Source organism: Sebastes umbrosus, chromosome 14 (assembly GCF_015220745.1).
Source record: "Sebastes umbrosus isolate fSebUmb1 chromosome 14, fSebUmb1.pri, whole genome shotgun sequence".
In the NCBI taxonomy this organism is placed as follows: Eukaryota; Metazoa; Chordata; class Actinopteri; order Perciformes; family Sebastidae; genus Sebastes; species Sebastes umbrosus.
In genome coordinates this window covers 30985289-31006183 of record NC_051282.1, presented here as the reverse complement: position 1 = coordinate 31006183, position 20895 = coordinate 30985289, and the positions used below count along the sequence as shown (strand labels likewise).

General features: G+C 40.2%; 1 protein-coding gene and 1 long non-coding RNA gene across 3 annotated transcripts; one reads left to right on the top strand and one right to left on the bottom strand.

Annotated features, from left to right (window-relative positions):
- Window positions 1–794: 794 nt before the first annotated feature.
- Window positions 795–17224, bottom strand: gtf2f1 (general transcription factor IIF, polypeptide 1). Of its 2 annotated transcripts, none has more exons than XM_037792775.1 (14): window positions 17072–17224; window positions 16687–16755; window positions 15200–15246; window positions 13967–14039; window positions 5273–5466; window positions 4961–5131; window positions 4592–4800; window positions 4341–4491; window positions 4173–4228; window positions 3891–4022; window positions 3686–3756; window positions 2956–3094; window positions 2703–2844; window positions 795–1345 (listed from the first exon to the last, which is right to left on the bottom strand). In XM_037792775.1, the coding sequence occupies exons 2-14, from the start codon at window positions 16696–16698 to the stop codon at window positions 1141–1143; spliced, it is 1602 nt and encodes a 533-aa protein (XP_037648703.1). In that variant the 5' UTR covers window positions 16699–16755; window positions 17072–17224; the 3' UTR covers window positions 795–1140. The 2 variants fall into 2 exon arrangements, with proteins under 2 accessions (XP_037648703.1, XP_037648704.1); XM_037792776.1 differs by having other exon boundaries at window positions 17068–17140.
- Window positions 1841–20816, top strand: LOC119501985. Its single transcript, XR_005209983.1, has 4 exons — window positions 1841–1850; window positions 10876–10885; window positions 11680–11682; window positions 20731–20816. It is a non-coding gene; the product is annotated as an uncharacterized LOC119501985 (long non-coding RNA).
- Window positions 20817–20895: the final 79 nt, after the last annotated feature.

The following is a 20895-nucleotide window of genomic DNA, read 5'->3' as shown; positions in this document are numbered from 1 at the left end:
ACAAACAAATGACTGTGAACTGAACTCCACCCCTCCAAAAAGTGCACATACAGTACGTACACAATGCTACACTAAAGTAGATGTACTTAAGGCTGAAAACACATCTAGTAAACCTCGAGAGCAAACACAGGAAGGAACTAGTTTATCATTCACATATTTGAGCTTTTAAAGTTTAAAGTATTCAAGTTTTTTATAAGAATTCAACAAGACCAAAACAGCCTGTTTTATTATGTCCCAGTGAGGACAGAAGTTTTTAACCCTTTGAGACCCACAATAGAGCCGTTCTAGTCTTTCTTTAGGGAGGTCCAGGGGGTGTTTAGGGGGAGATAGCAGGTCAACAGTAGATGTCACATAGAAGTGTTATACATCATCTGAAAGCTGGAACCTGAAGATTTAAATTAAAAAAACATATTTCAGACTGGGGAATGTTTTTTTTTTTACATTACATCACCTCATACCAGTAATATTATTTGCCTTTGAATAGATTTTATTGAGTGTTCATGAGAGTCAGAGTCTTTTACAGCTCCATCGTTACCATGGATACTGTAGTATTAAATTCTAAATATTAAATAACTGCATACAAATATGAAAATAACACAAATATGTATACCTAACGATTATCAAATAAAGGTAAAATTACTTAAAATATTAATAGTAACAAGAGTAACAATTTATTATTATTTCTAACCCTAAAACTGAACCTACTATAGCCTCTAAATGAATAAATAATAAACTAAATCAAATCAAAGTGTATACGAGGGACGGAGTAGAAAAGAGTAAAGCCTTACACAACCACAGATTTAACATTTTATTGGAAAAACTTCTACCTAAGAAAAACAAGTTAAAGACTTTTTTTTGTTTTCATTGGTTAAGTTCTACGTTAAACTGTTCACACACGGAGGAACAACTATAGAAATCCAGTTGTTTTTCACTCAACATCAACATGGTTCTTTAACGTGAGATTCCGGGGTATGAAAAACAAATTCAGGATGCTTAACTAAATACTTCTTGATAAACGAGCTTCTGATCCGGTGGCAGGTCACAACACAACCGGAACACAGAACCTCTCTTCCAGTTCATTTCCTCCTCCCTTCTCCATTCTCTCCACCCCCCCGCCGCTCCATACATCTCTTCCATCAGCTACTCAGTGAGGTAGAAGTGCATTTTGTCGTTTACGTTCTTGCGCTCCGGGTTGAGGCGCTTCAGGATCTGAGCCAGCACGTTGACGGTCTGCTCGCTGCTCAAACCCGTGCGCTTGGTCTGGAACTTCTTCAGCAGGTCTTTGGTGGTCATCGGTTTACGGATCAGGTAGCGCCGGACCGCTTCCTCCGTTAGCTGCACATCACTGTGACGAGTAGACGAGCAGAAAAGAAGACAGTTTTTAACCCTGTTCACAAACACCTCGTTAAAACTGTCTTTTAGTTTCACAGTAATCTCAGAATCATTAAATAACTTAAAGAGGACCTATTATGCTTTTATTCTTTTTCCTTTAGTGGTTTATAAAGTTGTTTGTGCATGTAAAAGATCTGCAGAGTTTGTTTGAACATTGGGATGTAAACATCAGAGCTGGGATGATTCACATCTCCTGATTCGATACCATCACGATACTTGGGTGCTGGTTCAATATGTATCGTGAAGTATTGTGATTCGATATTAAGATCTATTGTGATTTTTGTTAACTTTTTTTAACACTAGACTATGAAGGGAAAAAGTTGAATCAGACACTTCTAGGGACTTTTATTTTGGAAAATATCTAAATGAATCGAGTAAAAATGTTTGATTTTCAGCATGTATGTAGTCAGAGATGTCCTGAAGTCAAATATATCAGGATCATTGTCAGCAATTATTTAGTAAATTTATTATCCAGCAACCCAGAAATCAAAGAATAAAGACATTTTAATCACAGATTAGTGGTATTTTCTTTTTAATTTATAAGAAACACGTAATGTTTTATACTTCTGGTGAATATAATATAATATAATACAATCAATCTTATTTCCATAGATGCATTTTGTATGTAGACCTTATTTTGAAAAGCGGACGTAGTCCCACGTGTCTACTTCCTCTAACTTCTCCAAGGTGGTCTCTAGCTCTCCCGACAGCTCCGTTCTCTTTATCCATCCATGGTCAGCTCCATCGGGGCCGTTTCAATGTATTTAACATAAATGTCAGTATCTGGGTGCTCTAAAGTCGTATCGTCGGCCCGTTTGACCACTGAGATGAGAGCGCCGGCCGGCTCGACCGCAACGTTAATGCCATATGAAAACGTTTCCTGTCCGTGACAGAGTTAGCATGCAGCTTTAGCTCTGCTTTTCCTGTCAATGTGTGAAACCCAAAGTGTTTCCATCCTTTACTGGATGTGTAGTGTTTACCACGCTGGATTTAACATGGGAGGGTGCAGGTCGTATCCACGCTGACCCTCCAACGGTTTACACTTTCTGAGGTTTGTTTTGGTTGACAGATACGGAACGGATATGACGTCACATTACTCAGACTACCACAATAAAAGCGGTAACTTCCTTCTACCTCCACATAGACTCAGATGAAGCAAATATATTGATTCTGGCATTAAAAAATATATTTCAAAAATTGCAATACATAGGTGAATCGATTTTTTAGTAAACATGTAAACATGTTCTAGTAGAAACCCAAAATACAAGCATGCACCTGAAAATAAGCAAAGTCTGGTAACAGTCAGGTACCTTGAGCTCGGGGTGGATTTGCCCGATGGGGGCTGAGGAGTACTCTTCCCAGAGGGAGCAGGGCTCTGACTGCTGGGCTCCATTTTCAGCCTTTTGGCAGCTGGTGAGTCCGTGCTAGGACCCTGAGTCGGCCTCTTACCTCCTGGAAAGAGAGATTTAGTTGGAATGGAATAATGAAAAGTTTCAGAGTTGTTATGGCCACTTTTGAACGTGTCACATATAAACACATTAATATGCGTATGAGCAAACAAACCTTGCTCGAGCTTGCTGGCAGCAGCGCGGAGTGTATTGGAGGTGATGGCGGAGTCGATGGACGGTGTCCCGGGGCGACTGCCGGTCCTGGAGCTGCCTGCAGAGCCACGACCTCCACGTTTAGGAGGCGTGCGCTTCTTCTGAGAGACGGAAAGAGAGAAAGAGAGAGAGAGAGAGAGAGAGAGACGTTTGATGAGAACAAAAAGAAAAACATTACAAAAACGTAAATACAGAACCAGTCACACATTCATTCACCCCAAAAATAATCAGTAAGAGCTCTGCAGACAGAAAGTGAATATGTTTGGTTTATTTTCATGCATGAGAAGGTAGATTTCCTAGGAAGAAGGAGGAGGAAGAGGAAGAAGGAGGAGGAGGAAGAAGAAGAAGAAAGAGGAGGAGAAGAAGAAGAAAAAGAAGGAGAAGAAGAGGAAGGTGAAGAAGAAGAAGAAGAAGGGCAAGAAGGAGAAGAAGAAGGAGAAGGATAAGAAGAAGGAGGAGAAGAAGAGGAAGGTGAAGAAGAAGAAGAAGAAGGGGAAGAAGGAGAAGAAGAAGGAGAAGGATAAGAAGAAGGAGGAGAAGAAGGGGAAGAAGAAGGAGAAGAAGGATGAGAAGAAGAAGCATCTAAAAAATGTAAAATCTACATTATTGATCAAACAAAGCCTCTACTGTAAAATGTCCAGACATGTGTTTATTATTGATTCAGCCACACACAGAGTAGAGACTCTACTCACCATGAACAGAGCGGAGGCCGTCTCTCCCTCGATGTCGCTGTCGTCTGAGCTCTCTGACTCGCCGCTGCTGTCTGTGACACACAAAAACCAGACAACTCACTCGACATCATTTCACGTGTCTTTGTGCATCGAGCAGAAGGGAGTTTAACATTTAACACCGCTCATGAAAATATGTATTTTATTCAAAACCCTCATCTGTCTTCACCTTTTTTCTTCTTCTTTTCCGTTTGGACCGGGGTTTTCTTTCCTTCTTCTTCTTCTTCCTCCTCTTTCGCTTCCTCTTCATTCTGTTTCTCCTCCTCACTCTCTTCCTCACTTTCAGACGCCTCGTCGATCCCTATAAAGGACACGCATTTCAAAGGAAAATAGTCAGAATACCAATCATTCATTTAGTAAAGCCAATAAGTCCAAAACACTGAAATCATTGTCTTCTTTTCCATATTCAATAAATAACAGATGAGTAACGTTCAGCAGCAGAAGGTCTGACCTTTGGGGTGGGCCTCTCCTTTGCTGAGCTTTCCCTTCTCCGGTTCTTCATCTGAACTGTTTTTGGAAAACAAAATGACTGCTAGTAAAAGAGGAAACACCAACAAAGACATCCGTACAGTGTCCACAAAGAGAGAGCCTTGGTGTGTAACAACGCAAAGTATCTGACCTGCTTTCATCTGACATGTAATCCACCTCCAGACCCTCGTAGTCTCCGTCATCGCTGTCCTCCATGGCCTCTTTGTCGTTGCTCTTTCTCTTCTTCTTCTTTGCTTTTCCTTTCCCTGTGTCTTTCTTCGCCTTTGACTTGCCCTCTCCATCTGTCCAATGAAAAAAAAGGAAAATCACATGATGATGACAGAGGGAAGGAAAAGGTAGAATAAAGGAGCTTTGAATCCCATCCTGTTTCTTTCTTCTTACCGTCCCCCATACTGCTGTCGCTGTCATCGCTGCTCATCTCCAGGTCGTCTTCCAGGTCGTGGATGCGCAGCTCTCCCCCTCTCCCGCCCCCCTTCTTTTTCTTCTTCCCCGACTTATCGTTCTCGTCTTCGTCATCCTCGCAACCGCGCTCCTGCTCCCGCAGACGTCTCTGAAGCATGATGCTGAAGTGATTCACCACCTTGTTTCTTCTGTAAAACGAGGGGGAATGTCTTGATGTTTAAAGTGTTGGACAAACCGGCACCATTTGGGTCAACTAAGTACTTCTTTACCACAAAACTCCCATCCCCACCCTGTTCCATCCCCACCCTGTTCCTCCACCACCCTGTAACTCCCCCACCCTCCTCTCACCTGCCCCACTCCTCCTCAGCCTCTTCAGCAGTGAGAGTTCGGTGCTTGGCCTGCGGTACGAAGTTGTACCAGCCGTGGACGGGGAAAGCCTCAAAAGCTCCATCGGGACACTGTGTGAAGATGTAGTAGGAAGCATTTTCTGTAACACCGCCCTTCTTTTGACCTTTGAACCTGTGCACAGACAGAGGGAGAGGGTCAGTTTCAGTTACATCGTAAATATGCGTGTTCCCTCTGAGCCTAACCAGGTTGAAAAAGAGATACGTTGGTTAAATGCGAGTGAATCAGAGGGTAAAGAAGCGTCTTTCTCCCCACCTCTTGCCGGCCTTGCCGTTGACCTTGAGGATCCAGGGCTGGTCCTCCACTTTGAACTCACGCGTCACAATGCCAAACTTCTTCCGCCGTGCTTCCTCACGTTGCTTTTTGCCAAACTCACTGCCGGCCGCACCATCCGCCGCCTCTTCGTCCCCGTATATCCGCCGAGCACTCATGTCTCTTTCCATACGAGCCTGGGAACGGTGAGGGAGATGTTTAGACATGTAAAACTGAAAGATGGTCGCTATGGCTGTGTCGGTACTGAGTTCCCCAGACTTTAGTTGTTCAGTCAGAAGACTGAAAAACAGTTCCCATCCACATAATAATATAAAATAAAATGCCTTCTTAATAATAATAATGAACAAATGCCTCTTCAATAATGAACAAATGCCTCTATATTAACAAACAATTAAGGAAACTGAAATATTGGTTTGTGTTTTTCCTTTTACCCTCCTTTAAAGTTTTCCCAAATAAAATACACTAAAAGAAATGGGTATAAAGGGTTTCATTGAAAATCAACAAATGAATAGAATACAAAAATACAGCCTGCAGGCGTTAGGCTATTGTAAGGCAAGCCAGATCGTTGCACAAATAGTACCTAAACGTCCCAGTGCAGGTAACCCAATTGGTTGGCACTTAACTTGTTTCCCCAACTAGGAGAGTCAACACTCTCAACAAACAAAACACAAAGATCACAGAATCCCAAAAGGGCCCAAAACAATCCAGAGTTTCTGATAAAGCTGATAACACATGTTGCATTGAGTGAAGGAGAGATCAGAATGACACTGGGTGTGCAGTTTCCCTCCTCTTTTAAGCCCTACAGAAAGGGCGTCGTTACACCCTGATTGGCCAAGAGGGGAATGCACCAAGCTGCTCTCAACTATCATTTAAGAGCCAGTCCCCACACCCTGCGCAACAGGTGAACTGAATAACCCTCTAATCACTCAGCAACTCAACCAAAAAAACACCAGGGAAAAGGGAAACAACAGCAAGCACCAGAGAATTGGCAGCTGCCACACTCCCTCCCCCATATAATAAACACCGCCTCCAAGGTGTTTTACACACATCCTTTAGACAGTTATTTACCTTTAATACAATGTCACAAAAAAAACATAAATTCATCCTCATCACTAGTGTCACTGTCCAGAAAAATGCGCATGACCGCCTCTCTCTCCTGAGCCTCCACTTCAACAGAGGTTGGGCGACACTCCTTCAAATCACACACATTAACCACCCTTAGATCCTTTCCGGTGTCCTCACGCACAATCCTGTAATTCACAGGGCCTACCTGCTCAACAATGCGGTACGGACCAATCCATCGTGGGGCCAGTTTAGCTGTGTAATTTTTGGAAGCCTTGGAGACGGGATGGGCTTTCATCCAGACCCTATCCTTCATTTCATATGTGACATGTCGCCTGTTTTTGTTGTAGGTATGAGCCTGTTTCCTTTTTGCCTGTGCCAGATTGGACTCTACCAGAGCTTGGACATTTTTCAGCGCACGTGGGACCTGAGAAGAGGGCTCAAAAGCTCTGGCAAAAGGTCCCTTCAAAGATCCTCTAAGCAGCAACTCAGCTGGGGAAAAGCCGGTGGCTTCATTGACTGCGGAGTTCAGGGCAAAACGCAACTCCGGTATGAAACGATCCCAACTCTTATGCTTCTCTCCAAAATACGAAGCTATCATGCTTTTTAGTGAGCGGTTAATACGCTCAGTCATGTTAGTCTGTGGATGATAGGCAGTTGTGAGTTTATGGACAACCCCCCAGCTATCACACAACTCTTTGAAAACCTCTGATGTGAACTGAGGTCCCCGATCTGATAAGACATGTTTTGGGACACCCCAACGTGTAAAGATGTCCTTCCGCAGACATTTGCTGATTGTGGAAGCAGTAGCATTACGTAAAGGAAACAACTCAACCCAACGACTATAATAATCTACCACAACAAGTAATTGGGTGTTTCCCAGGGAACTACGAGGCAGAGGGCCCATGAGGTCCAAACCAAGCATTTCCCATGGCTCCGTTACCTTTGTCTGCTGGAGCAAGCCAGCAGGCTTCCTGGACTCAGGTTTATATTTCTGACAAATAGTACAAGATCTTACATATTCTGCGACATCTGTCCATATTTTCGGCCAGTATGCAACTTCACGAATCCTTTGCTGGGTCTTATATCGTCCAAAATGACCACTCAAAGGGTTATCGTGGTATGCATGCAAGACGACTGGACGAAGTGACTGTGGAACATATACCTGGTATAGGTCACCACGGTCAAGATGTTTGGTTTTCCTGTAAACCGTATCCTCCAAAATGACAAAACCGGAGTCTGCTTCACCGCCAGGTTTGTCATCAGTGAGCAGTGCCTGATATATTTTCTGGATGTCTGGATCACTCCTCTGGGCTTTCCAGACATCCTCATCAGTCAGAGGAAAAGGTACAAACTTCTCATCCCGTGTCAGGGAACGAGTGTACAATGCAAGGGAGGCCGGACCAGTGGCCCGCGACAGAGCATCCGGTGCGTTGTTCAACTTACCCTTACGATATTCAATCGTAAAAGAAAATTCCTGCAGACGCAGTGCCCAGCGTATAAGCCTGGAGCTAGCTTTATTGGTGTTAAAGACCCACAACAACGAAGAGTGGTCAGTGACAACAACGAAAGGTTTCCCTTCCAGATAGTGTCTCCATTTCTCCAGACTCCACACCACAGCCAGACATTCCCGTTCTGTCGTGGAGTAATTTTGCTCTGACCTTGTTAGAGAGCGGCTGCCATAAGCGATAACCTCTTCTCTAGAGGAAGTGTTCGATCTCTGAGCCAAAACTGCCCCTAGACCCGTAGAACTTGCATCGGTGTAGACGACAAATGTGTTACACATATCAGGGTGACCAAGGACAGGAGGAGAGGTCAGATGGTCTTTAAGACATTGAAATGCATTCTGACACTCCCTCTGACCACTTAAACACGACTCCTTTCTTTTTCAGTGCATTCAGGGGCTCCGCAATCATTGAAAAGTTAGGGACATAACGGTGGTACCCCATCCAGCCAGACCCAAAAACCTTTGAACTTCCTTGAGGTTTCTAGGCACAGGGTAGTCACAAAGTGCTTCTGTCTTTGCTGGATCTGCCTGCACTCCCTCCTTGCTCACTACATGACCCAGGAATTTAAGCTCGGGACAACAGAAGTGGCATTTCTTAATATTGAGTGTAAGGCCAGCCTGCTGAAGGCAATCAAACACTCGCTGGACGTCATGAAAGTGATTCTGGACGTCTTTGGAATAGATTATGATGTCATCCAAGTACAACATACAGCACTCTCCTAGGCAGCTCCTCAGCACTTGAGTCATTAGCCTTTGGAAGGTAGCTGGAGCTCCCTTCAAGCCGAAAGGCATAACCCGAAAATGGAATAATCCAAAACATGTGACGAATGCCGTGAGGTACTGGCTTTCCGGGTCCATTTCTACCTGCCAATAACCACTGTTGAGATCTAAGGTGGTGAACACAGCTGAACTTGCCAGAGATTCAAGTATCTCAGAAATCTTTGGTAGAGGATAGGCATCTCCCTCGCTACGTTCATTAACACGGCGGAGATCAACACAAAATCGGGGTGTTCCACCATCTTTTCTAGGCACCACTACAATCGGGGATGCCCATGGTGAATGGGAATGATACCCTGTTGAAGCATCTCTTCGATCTGCTCCTTAACCATCTTCCGCAGCAGTATGGAGCAGACTGAGTAAGTCATCACCTTTAGGAATACAAGCTAGGTTACACCAGTCATCACTAACGGCAGGCAAGAGCGGTAATGTAGGTGTTAAGGTAGTATACAAAGCAACACTGCTCACACTCAGAACACCCCAACCATCGCTAGGGCACAGGGCAGGCTGGAAAGGGAAAACCCTGGTGGTGTCATCACCAGCAAAAGAATATACCTTGTCCCGGACGTTGACCTGGAGCCCACTCATGCTCATAAAATCTAAACCAAGAACTAATGGATACACCAACACATCTGCATCCAGTACTGCGGTAGGTACGAACCAACTGTTACCATGCATGCTGAACTCCAGCACTTTACATCCAATAGGATTTGCTTGCTGGCCATTCGCAAGATACATTGGTCCACCCTGCCATGATACAAGGGACTCATTGGGGCCTTTGATCTTATTCCACAGACTCACATGCAATAAAGTGTAAGTAGCACCTGTGTCCACAAGCGCTTTCCCATGACGCTGACGTACCGTGATGGGCACAACCAACTGTTTTAGACTAGTGGGCGGGTGAGATGGAGATCCCACCACACTAGTAGACTTTTGCTTCTGGCAGTTCTTGGCTGCAGGCTGACTAGCAACAGTAGCCATGGAACCTTTTTTACTGGACGCTGAAGTCTGTTTTGACTCTGACTTTTGCTGTCTACTGTATTTTGAGCTACCTGGGAAGACATGAAACTGAGGGCAGAACCCTGGTGCATGCTCACCATGGCAACGCCAACACAAAACCATTTCAGGTCTCTTTATAACCTTCTTTTCAGTTGTACCATTAGCTTTGTGAGATTCGTTCAGAGTTCTCCTGTACCTTTTCTGGTTTTCATAATCTACTTCTATTTGACTTCCAATGCGGATCATCTCATCTATGGAGGTAACCCGACCACGGAGCTGACATGCCAGAAAGGGATTCATAGCCTTCAATATTCTTTTTAAAATCTCATCATCTGTGGCCGAAGAGTGCCAACGTTTGATAAGTGCTTGAAAGGAGAAAACAAAGTCTCGTAGTGACTCATTTCTTCCTTGCACCCTGGTTTGAATCTGTTCTTCCAGAACATCAACATAGTCCTCGGGAAGAAAAGATGATAGGAAAGCTCTCTGAAATTCCTCCCATGAATGGATTTTCTCCCTAACAGTCTCCCACCAATCACGTGCAGAACCATGCAATACACTTCTCATGGTCGCTAGGATCTCACCATGAGTAAGTGGTTTCAGAGACAGGAAGTCACTGCATCTTTGCAAATACACCAAAGGATCTTTCTCATCCTGAGGCCCGCCATAGCAAGGGAAAAACATCTTAATTGGAAGTTTGCCATCAGTCACTCTACAACCATCATCCTGGAAAATTTCACCCTTACGCTGGGGCCACACAGCGCGCTTCAGGCTCGCCTGACGGCAGCGTCACGTCGTGGCCGCGTCATGCCCACCTAGGGTGTTCACACTAGACGCGAGTTACCCACGTCTCGGGAGCGTCTCGGAGCTACCTGTCAGCTGTGTTTTTGCTGTTGCTGACAGCCCTTTCTTTCTACATAGAGTTTGCCTTTTAATGGCCATTTAACTTCATAATAAATGTGATTTATATTTATTTAAGACAAAAAAGGGTAAGAACTGTGTGGTAATTTGTAAATATTATTAAAAACAAGCAAATAAATTCATACATAAATATTAATATATAGCCCATATAAATCCCTCTTTTCTGTCAGTGAAGAGGGATATATATATAAATCCCTCTTCACTGACAGTGAGGAGGGATTTCTATGGGCTATATATATATATATATATATATATATATATATATATGTATATATATATATATATATATATATATATAAATCCCTCTTCATTGACAGTGAAGAGGGATTTCTGTGGGCTATATATTAATACAAAAAAATAAATAAATACATTAGTAGTAAGAGAGAGCCTACAGCAATCCCTCTTCACTTTGACTGGCACAGTTTTAAACAACATTTCCAGGGGGTTTCGGGTTCCTGTTCTACAGCATTCCAGGTTGCGGCTTTTATCGAAAACGACTTAATTTACATCTGGGGCGGGACAGCAATTTACATTATAAATGCTGATGTTTCGACATCTCAGGCAACTTGGAGCTTTTCACCACCTTGTTGCTGAACTGCGCCTTGATGGAGAAAAACACCTTAAGTATTTCAGAATGATAAATATAAGTAAAGTGTTTTTTTTTTTATTATTATAAAACAAAGCAAAATAAACAGTTTCGTTATTTGTTAACCTTTAGAAAACGAAAATTATTATTAAATATCTTTAAAAAAATTAAATAACACCTCTAAAAGAAAGAACAATAAGGTTACGTGGTGTTTGTTGAGAGAGAGAGAGAGAGAGAGAGAGAGAGACAGAGAGAGGGAGAGAGAGAGAGAGAGAGAGCGCATCGAAAAATACTGCCCATCACCTGATGTTCTTATAACCTATTAACCCAGTCTATTATATTTATAGCATATGTAGGGTTTCTGCTATGACTACTACAGTGTTTACAAAATTAAAAGCCTGTACTATATTAACTTGATGGAAACCTGCAAGTACACCACTGCTTTATTTAGAGTATTTCAGAATAAAAGCATTGTGTTAACGAATGCATGATTCTGTGCACTAAAAACGCTAGAGGCCTTTTATTTTGAAATCTAGATAGGAAGTGTAAAATATTGATGGTCAGTGACATATTCTACAGATGTCTAGACATGGAAACTGTAGTAATCTTGCTGGTATGATGTTCATATACTGTCAATAGATCACCTTCACTGTCTGTTGCTGCTGGGAGACGCAGCCGAGAGGTAAGCGGCAAGCGTGTAAAATAGGCGAGCCTTCTATTCTATAAAATAGACGCACGTCTGACGTGCGTCTGACGCGCGTCTGACGTGTGTCTCATGCGGGCAGTGTGTCCACTCTAACCTGTTAACATGGACGCCGAAATAAAAAACAACACGCGACGTTGCCGTCACGCGAGCATGAAGCGCGCTGTGTGCTCCAGGCTTTAGGAGCAGCAGCTCCTGAGCAATCTGAAGGAACTCCCACAGGTGCAGAGGTAGGCAACAAAACCACATTTTTAACAACTGGAGAAACAGGATATGTGTGTGCTTGAGACGAAACTGCAACAGGTGTGACTGCTTCTTTAAGGACCCATTCCTCTCGCTTATGTATTGAATTGACCTGAGAATTGAGTGCACACTGTTGACGCACAAGAGACTCAAGGGTAGCCTGCACTGAACCCATCTGCTGTTGCAATGTATGCACCTCGGTCACCAGAAGATGTACATCTTTGTTTTCAGTGACCGCGGATGTAATGGAGGTCATCAAGTTTTGACGATCAGTAATCAGGGACTCTTGGAACTCAGACTGTGTTTGTTGTGCATTCCACTGAATGGCATTTATGCACTTTGAACCAAAATCCCTTACTTCTGCGAGCAAATGGTTACTTGCTTTCTCCACCACATTTGTTATGAGAGTAGTACACATTTTTAGAGCTTTATCGATGGGTATGCCCTTTGAAATGTTTGACAGCCACTCACGCTGCCAATCCACTGTATTTTTAAACACAAGTTTCATCGACTCTACAGCATTAGCAAAAATGACTAAATCCGAATCTGAGTGTTCCTGGGTGGGAGGAACTGGGGATGAAGGCGGAAGTAATAAGCCCTCTAAAGCCAAAAGAGGATGAGTGTCCACAGACAATTGTGGTTCTACTGGAGCATCTACCCATCCCTCTTCATCATCATCATCATCATCATCATCATCCCGTAAGTGCACCTCCTGCCCAACTACAGGCATATCCAAACTAACATTTAGAGAAAGCTCGGATTCCAATTCCGCAAGCGACGGTTCAAATGCGGTCATTGTAATGTCTGGATCTTGGACCAAGACATGATGGATAGTCACTAGTAATTATTTGGACTAATAGTCAAGCTACACTCCAAATACACATTTCAGAAATATACACTCAAATACACTTGCTAAATAGATATCAGAAGATGGGACACAAAACTAAATCTCTTTATTGAAAGATTATGCTTTGTGTTACGTGTCCCTTCGTGGTTGCCAATTATGTGGCGGTACTGAGTTCCCCAGACTTTAGTTGTTCAGTCAGAAGACTGAAAAACAGTTCCCATCCACATAATAATATAAAATAAAATGCCTTCTTAATAATAATAATGAACAAATGCCTCTATATTAACAAACAATTAAGGAAACTGAAATATTGGTTTGTGTTTTTCCTTTTACCCTCCTTTAAAGTTTTCCCAAATAAAATACACTAAAAGAAATGGGTATAAAGGGTTTCATTGAAAATCAACAAATGAATAGAATACAAAAATACAGCCTGCAGGCGTTAGGCTATTGTAAGGCAAGCCAGATCGTTGCACAAATAGTACCTAAACGTCCCAGTGCAGGTAACCCAATTGGTTGGTCCCCAACTAGGAGAGTCAACACTCTCAACAAACAAAACACAAAGATCACAGAATCCCAAAAGGGCCCAAAACAGACCAGAGTTTCTGATAAAGCTGATAACACATGTTGCATTGAGTGAAGGAGAGATCAGAATGACACTGGGTGTGCAGTTTCCCTCCTCTTTTAAGCCCTACAGAAAGGGCGTCGTTACACCCTGATTGGCCAAGAGGGGAATGCACCAAGCTGCTCTCAACTATCATTTAAGAGCCAGTCCCCACACCCTGCGCAACAGGTGAACTGAATAACCCTCTGATCACTCAGCAACTCAACCAAAAAAACACCAGGGAAAAGGGAAACAACAGCAAGCACCGGAGAATTGGCAGCTGCCACATGGCTGCTGAATCAAGTTTCTCTCTGTACTCTTTTCAGGGTAAATCACACTGCTCATCTCTCTCAGCAAGGACTCTGCACCCCACCTAGCAGGGAGTGCAGCTCAAATGATCTGTCATGTGTAGAAACACTGACGTGAAGCCCACCTGTGTCCAGGCTGAACAGTTGACTTTGTCTCCTGAATTGAAGGCCATGATGTTGTACTTCTTGTTGGTGTTTCTACGGGACAGACGAACAGAAATGCAAACAAAAAGTCATTATCTTTACCTGCCTTTTCCTATAGGTGCCAGATCATAACTAATTTAATGCAGATAAACAACTACATTCCCATTACCACCTATAGTATAAACAATTCATCACGCAGCCCAATAAATTAAATTTCTATTAGTAACGGTTAGGGATGCACTGATCTGATCTATTCAATTTAGTTCTATGTTTATATACTATATACATTATAGACAGGAATTTTAATTCCTGTTTAAGTTTTGAACAATTTGTTGCTGCAATAAAAAGGTTTACACTTTAATTGTAATTCCTTTTAATTTTGAAGATTTTTTACTATGTTGCTGGTGTACGATTTATTATTTTAATAATTAATAAAGAATTCTGCAATTCTTTTTTTTTCTTACCAAGTTACTGATGTATGATTTATGATTTTAATAATAAATACAAATTCTTTTAATGTTGAAGATTTCTTACCAAGTTGCTGGTGCACGATTTATTATTTTAATAATAAATAAAAAATAAAAGTTAATTTTGAAGATTATTTGCCAAATAACTGGTGTACAATTTATTATTTTAATAATAAATACAAAATTCTGTTCATTTTTAAAAATGTTTTACCAAGTTACTGGTGTACGATTAATTACTTTAATAACAAATAAAAATTGAATTTCATAACTAAAATAAAACTTTGTATTTATTTGTTACATTTTGTTTTACAAAGTTAAGAAAACAATGTTTAAGTCAAGCCTGATGTTTCCTTACACATAATACAATGATCCCAGTCACTTCCACACAGTGAGGCATACAGCTGATTAATTAATCACTGGTATCGGATCAGTACTCGGTATCGGCCGATACCAAAAGCCAAGGTATCGCTATCGGGACTTAAAAGTCGGATCGGTGCATCTCTTTTAACGGCACTGCTAAAGTATCCACATCAGCATTAACATTCAATCATTCCATCTACTGTCACACAAACGTCTGCAAAACATAACTGAGAAGCTCTGAACGCCTTGTTTCATTATCACTTCCTTCAGAAAACCCAAAGACGCAACATCCCTGCAGAGAAACTGCCAGAACGACAGACACATAACAAGGTTTGTCCGGACACGTTTCCCTCTGTGGATATTTGCATGTCAGTCCATGTTACTCACTTGGGGACTCGCACGGTGTATTCTGTGGATGTGGAACTGCTGCTCCCCTGTAAGACAAACCAATTCAGGCAATTGCATTTAAAGGGCTTTGTCTCCGCACGGGCTAAATTTTAGCGAGGAAAAAACTGGCATGTCCATTTTCAAAGGGGTCCCTTGACCTCTGACCTCAAGATATGTGAATGTAAATGGGTTCTATGGGTATCCACGAGTCTCCCCTTTACAGACACGCCCACTTCATGATAATCACATGCAGTGTAAATGTTATTTTCTCCTATTCTAAAATGGTGTGTTAGAATATTTCTGCATACTGGGGTCCCTAAACAGTCTTGAGTTACATTATTACTATTACTATTACAAATTGGCTATCACTGTAAAGCTGAGACCCACCTAAAGGAGACTAAAACAGTTCTATTGTGGGTCTCAGAGGGTTAAAGAAATAAAGAATAGAAAACATCAATAAAAACAAAAATCAAGATACAACACAGTGCAAAAAGCAAAACAAAAGTAGACAGACGTATAAAATATGAACAATTTAAATAGACGGAAATATAAAAATTGGAACAATATATACAGTATTGACAATAAACAGACTATTAACATATTTGCACAAGTGGAACTATGATATTGCAGTGATCGGAATGAAGTTGCACCTGAGTAGTATTGATAGACAGTTGGTGTACAGTATAGTGCAGTTATTGTCAGTGGTCGGTGTGTATGGTGTGTATGGTGTGTTTGGTGTGGTGTGTTTGGTGTGTATGGTGTGTTTGGTGTGTATGGTGTGTATGGTGTGTTTGGTGTGTATGGTGTGTTTGGTGTGTTTGGTGTGTATGGTGTGTATAGTGTGTATGGTCTGTATGGTGTGTATGGTGTGTTTGGTGTGTATGGTGTGTTTGGTCTGTATGGTGTGTATGGTGTGTATGGTGTGTATGGTGTTATGGTGTGTATGGTGTGTTTGGTGTGTATGGTGTGTTTGGTCTGTATGGTGTGTATGGTGTGTTTGGTCTGTATGGTGTGTATGGTCTGTATGGTGTGTATGGTGTGTATGGTCTGTATGGTGTGTATGGTGTGTATGGTGTGTTTGGTCTGTATGGTGTGTTTGGTCTGTATGGTGTGTATGGTCTGTATGGTGTGTATGGTGTGTATGGTCTGTATGGTGTGTATGGTGTGTATGGTGTGTTTGGTCTGTATGGTGTGTTTGGTCTGTATGGTGTGTATGGTCTGTATGGTGTGTATGGTCTGTATGGTGTGTATGGTGTGTATGGTGTGTATGGTCTGTATGGTCTGTATGGTGTGTATGGTCTGTATGGTCTGTATGGTGTGTATGGTGTGTATGGTCTGTATGGTCTGTATGGTGTGTATGGTGTGTATGGTCTGTATGGTCTGTATGGTGTGTATGTAACCCCCTAAAGGAGACTAGAACGTCTCTGTTGTGGGCCTCAGAGGGTTAACAGGGAGATTTAGTATGTTGTAGCTGAGTGTAATCTTACCAGTGAAGTCATAGCTGCTCTTCTCTGTGGGTTTACTAACACATTAACTGCTTCAGGCTTGTTGATACACTATAAAGAAGAAGAGTTGTGTTAATAACAGGCTGTAAATGTGCATGTTTGTGAGGCATGGTGGTGAACTGAGCGAGCTGACACATTAAACACTAGAGTCCATTGTTACTGTTAGCATCTGATTAGCATCTAATGCTAACATGTAAACAGCAGTTTAGCATCTAGCAGCTAATGCTAACAGCTAGCAGCTAATGCTAGCAGCTAGCAGCTAACTAACGGTTACTAGACACTCTAACTCTCGAGCTGTTTCTGTGAGATGAACCTCAGATGTAAAACATTTAGAGTATTAAAACATATCTACATGTTATTTACCCACCGACTGCCTCTGGATGGTTCCGTTCGTATAAATAGACGTCAAGAAACGTAGACTAGAAGCTATTGGTTCCTAGCAGCCCGTTGGTTCCGCTGCTTCTGCTTCTTCTTCGTTGGTGTTTATTGGCGGTTGGTAAACCAGCTTTTTTTTTTTTTTTTTCAAAATGACAGTAACCATAGTAACAGCAGAAAACATTAAAAACATTTACATACAAAAGAAGCACATAAACAAAGAGCTGTAACAAACATTAAAGGAATGAATGCTCTATTGTAACCAATAGAGCATTTTATTTTATAATAATTGATTTCTTAACTATATATATATCCATGTCAAGGCTATATATTAGCCTTCTTTATTTATTTGACTTTATATTAATTCTTATTAACTACTCTTCTGTTTAATTTTTCCTTTTAGTTATTTATTATGTATTTATTTTTATTCATTTTAAAACTGATTTATGTTTGCATTTATTTTTCATTTATATTTGAATGTATTTTTAAATGTATTAATTAATTTATTCTTTTATTTATTTATGCACAATTTTCCCTTTGCATTTAACCCCTTATTTATTTCCCCAAACAGGGGCTATATATTAGCCTTGACGTTGATATGAACATATCTAGCACGAGTTGTTTGTATTTAAATCAATATTGATTCTTCTATTGATATTAACACTTGCCATTTATTTAATTGTAGTGCTGCAGTTCTTCACTGTGACCACTGGAGATCATGATTCTAAATATACAGGTCAAACGTCGACTCCAAGTGTGAACTGTGTAAAGAAAAGAATACAGAAATAAATAAGGGGTGAAATGGAAAAATAAATAAATACATACATTTAAAAATACATGCAGAAATAAATGCAAAAATAAATACATTTTAAGGTAAATAAATACATAATAAATAAATAAAAGGGAAAAATAAACAGTAGAGTAAATAAATAAGGGAATTAATATAAAGACAAATAACGGAAGAAGGAAATAAAACAGAAATATCAATTTATGCCACATTTTATCAATTAATTAATGACTATTTATTGTTAATATTATGTTTGCTACATTTAAGGACATATTTATTAATTGAGTCATTTATTTATTTTTGATTTTGGCAGGTTCTGTCCTCCATACAACTCCACCTAGCATCAAGGTAATGATAAATAAATAAATAAATAAATAAACAAAAGAGACAATCATGTTTATGTCCATATTTATTTATTTATTTATTTATTTATATATGTATATTGTGGTGGAAAAAACATTAACAGAGGTAGTATTTATTGCAGGCCTGATGATTTAAATGCATTACAGGGTGCAGAGGTCGTTTGAAAACAAAATGTATATTATCAAATTATCAAATCACCCAATCAGTAAAGAAGACGTTTACCTGTTGGTAATTCACCATTGAAATGAGCAGTTTGAAATATATTTTCATATGTTTACTTTTACATATCTTCTCTTATGTGTTTTTTTTTTTTTTATCTTCTCTGAATAAAGAAATTATCTCTTTAATCTCTTCCCTTCTTTGTGTATCAACCAACTTGATCTTACTGCAGCATTTACACTGGATGTTAAAACTGAAGTAAACAAGATGAGGCGAGGAAGATGTTCACGCAATACGTCAGTCTTTTTTTCTTCCTTTGCATTTGCAGGGATTAGTTACTTATTTACATACAGCCTGAGATGCACTCTGTGTTACAGTTTTACAAGACAAATTGACATGACGGGTGAAGCACACACTCTCTCTCTCCTGAGGTGTTTCACTCTGTAAACTATGACACATTTATACATGTTGGTTTCAGAGAAACGTTGATTTTTGATATGTGATACGAGATGATCCGATTATTATGCATCACTGTAAGTAAAACACCCAGGGAGAATATCCAAGCCATGGTCATTTAGTCTGCAGCAACATTACTTTTTAAAACAATTTCCATAACCAATTTATTTTTGTGATTTGGTTCGACCTAAATCAATTTAAGTTCAAATAAAACATTTGTCTTCTTGTCATGTCTGTGGGGAATTCATTAGTATCATCAAAAAACACTTCTTTCTATCTACAAACATAAATACATCTATCTGATATATGAATACCAGGACACTGAAAGAATAGTTAATGTACACCTAAAATAATGCATATTCTGGACTGTAGACAAAAATGTCTCATCTCAAATTTGTTTTTTCAATCTCTCCATAAATGTATTTCTCACTTTGTACAGCTCAGCTCGTCTTTCTGTTGAAACCACAACTAATTGTAAATGTATTGCAGTACGCCTCTCATGTTCCCTCGTCGTGTAAAGACGTGAGCAGTGTTACACTTAATCCTCTCCACCACACATACGTTGATTTGCATTGTTTTTTTGCATTGGTGTCCAACCTTGTAAAAACAGTTTTTGGATACACATGCAAAGCTTAAACAATGGTGACTGATGTTTGGTCGAGTCCGACCTGTCACGATGGGTTAATTCATGTTTCATATAGCTGATAATGTGTGCAAATGCATTATTACATTCAATTTAATGAGAGAACACTATATACTTTCATAAAACCCTGCTAGGGCTGCACAATTTTTATTATTATTATTATTATTATTATTATTATTATTATTATTATTATTATTATTATTATTATTATTATTATTATTATTATCTGTATCTGGATTCAGATCTGCCCGCAGAGTGACAGAAAATAAGGATACATATGCTTTTTCATTTTTCAACCAGATGGAGCGATGTTATAACAAATAATTACGTTTATTACGTTTTAAAAAGAATACTGTACACAGTATGAACAAATTGTGGTTATAATTTAGTTATATTTTGAGAATACGTCTTGTCAACAACATCATCAGAAGTTCAGCATTGAGATAATTTCTGTAATCGTCTTGCATATAAAGATTATTAGATTAGATTATGTGAAGAATTTTAAGAAGGCATTAAAACAATTACTCTTCATTGTCTTTGTGTTTTATAGGTTAACCTCTTCACCCTTTGGCCATTGTGTTTTCCCTCTTGGTAAGAATGATGTTCATCTGTAAACATCAGATACAGATTGTGGTTATAGGTGAAGCATTATTAATGACATACAGTATGCTTTACTGTTATAGAACATGCAGGCTCTTGTGATGGATACAACGACGTAACTGAAACATGGCGCAACTACTTATTTGAATCAGATTCCTTTACCGGCTATTCAGAGGACGATAAACATCTTCAAAGGGCTTTTAGGAGATAAAAAGCAGCGACTGCATAATGGTGATGTTGGAATGTGCAATAGACTTAAGACTGCTCTGAACGTGACCCTTTGTCTTGGAGGATTCTACATATACCAACCATTAAATCACAACCACCCTGATATGGGTTATGCAACCTGAAAGGAATGGTTACTCACTGTCAACCTTTGCTTTATATTTTAGTTCATGTGCTGCTAACTGCAGTAAGAGACCTACTTCTATCTTTTCACCATGAATATTGTTTGTGTGTTATCTTTGTTTAGATCATTATGAATATAAACCAGACTCCCATGGATCACTTGGTTCAGGTACTGGAGGCTGCACCTGTGTTTTCCGGGTATGAAAGGATCCTTGAAGGACACCTACCCACTCCAGATTCATATGGTTGTGTTGGTAAGAACATTTTATTTAATCTGAACTGCTGTTAATCACAGTGTTCTCTTCTGATTTATAGAATATGATTTTACGGGGCAAACATTTCCAGAAGAATTGAATGTTCAGACGAAGACTGTGATAAATAGAATAATTATTAACTTAATAAGTAATAATAATGGTCGAAAATGATGTAAAATTGCATAGTTTTAAGTCAAAAACCTTCA

What these genes read in the sequence shown, in the direction of transcription:
- gtf2f1 (XM_037792775.1), bottom strand. An exon ending in GGAAAAGAAGAAGAAAAAAG is followed by an intron (nt 3,757 to 3,890) that starts GTGAAGACAGAT and finishes TGTGTGTCACAG; the next exon opens with ACAGCAGCGGCGAGTCAGAG. An exon ending in CGGCCTCCGCTCTGTTCATG is followed by an intron (nt 3,095 to 3,685) that starts GTGAGTAGAGTC and finishes TCCGTCTCTCAG; the next exon opens with AAGAAGCGCACGCCTCCTAA.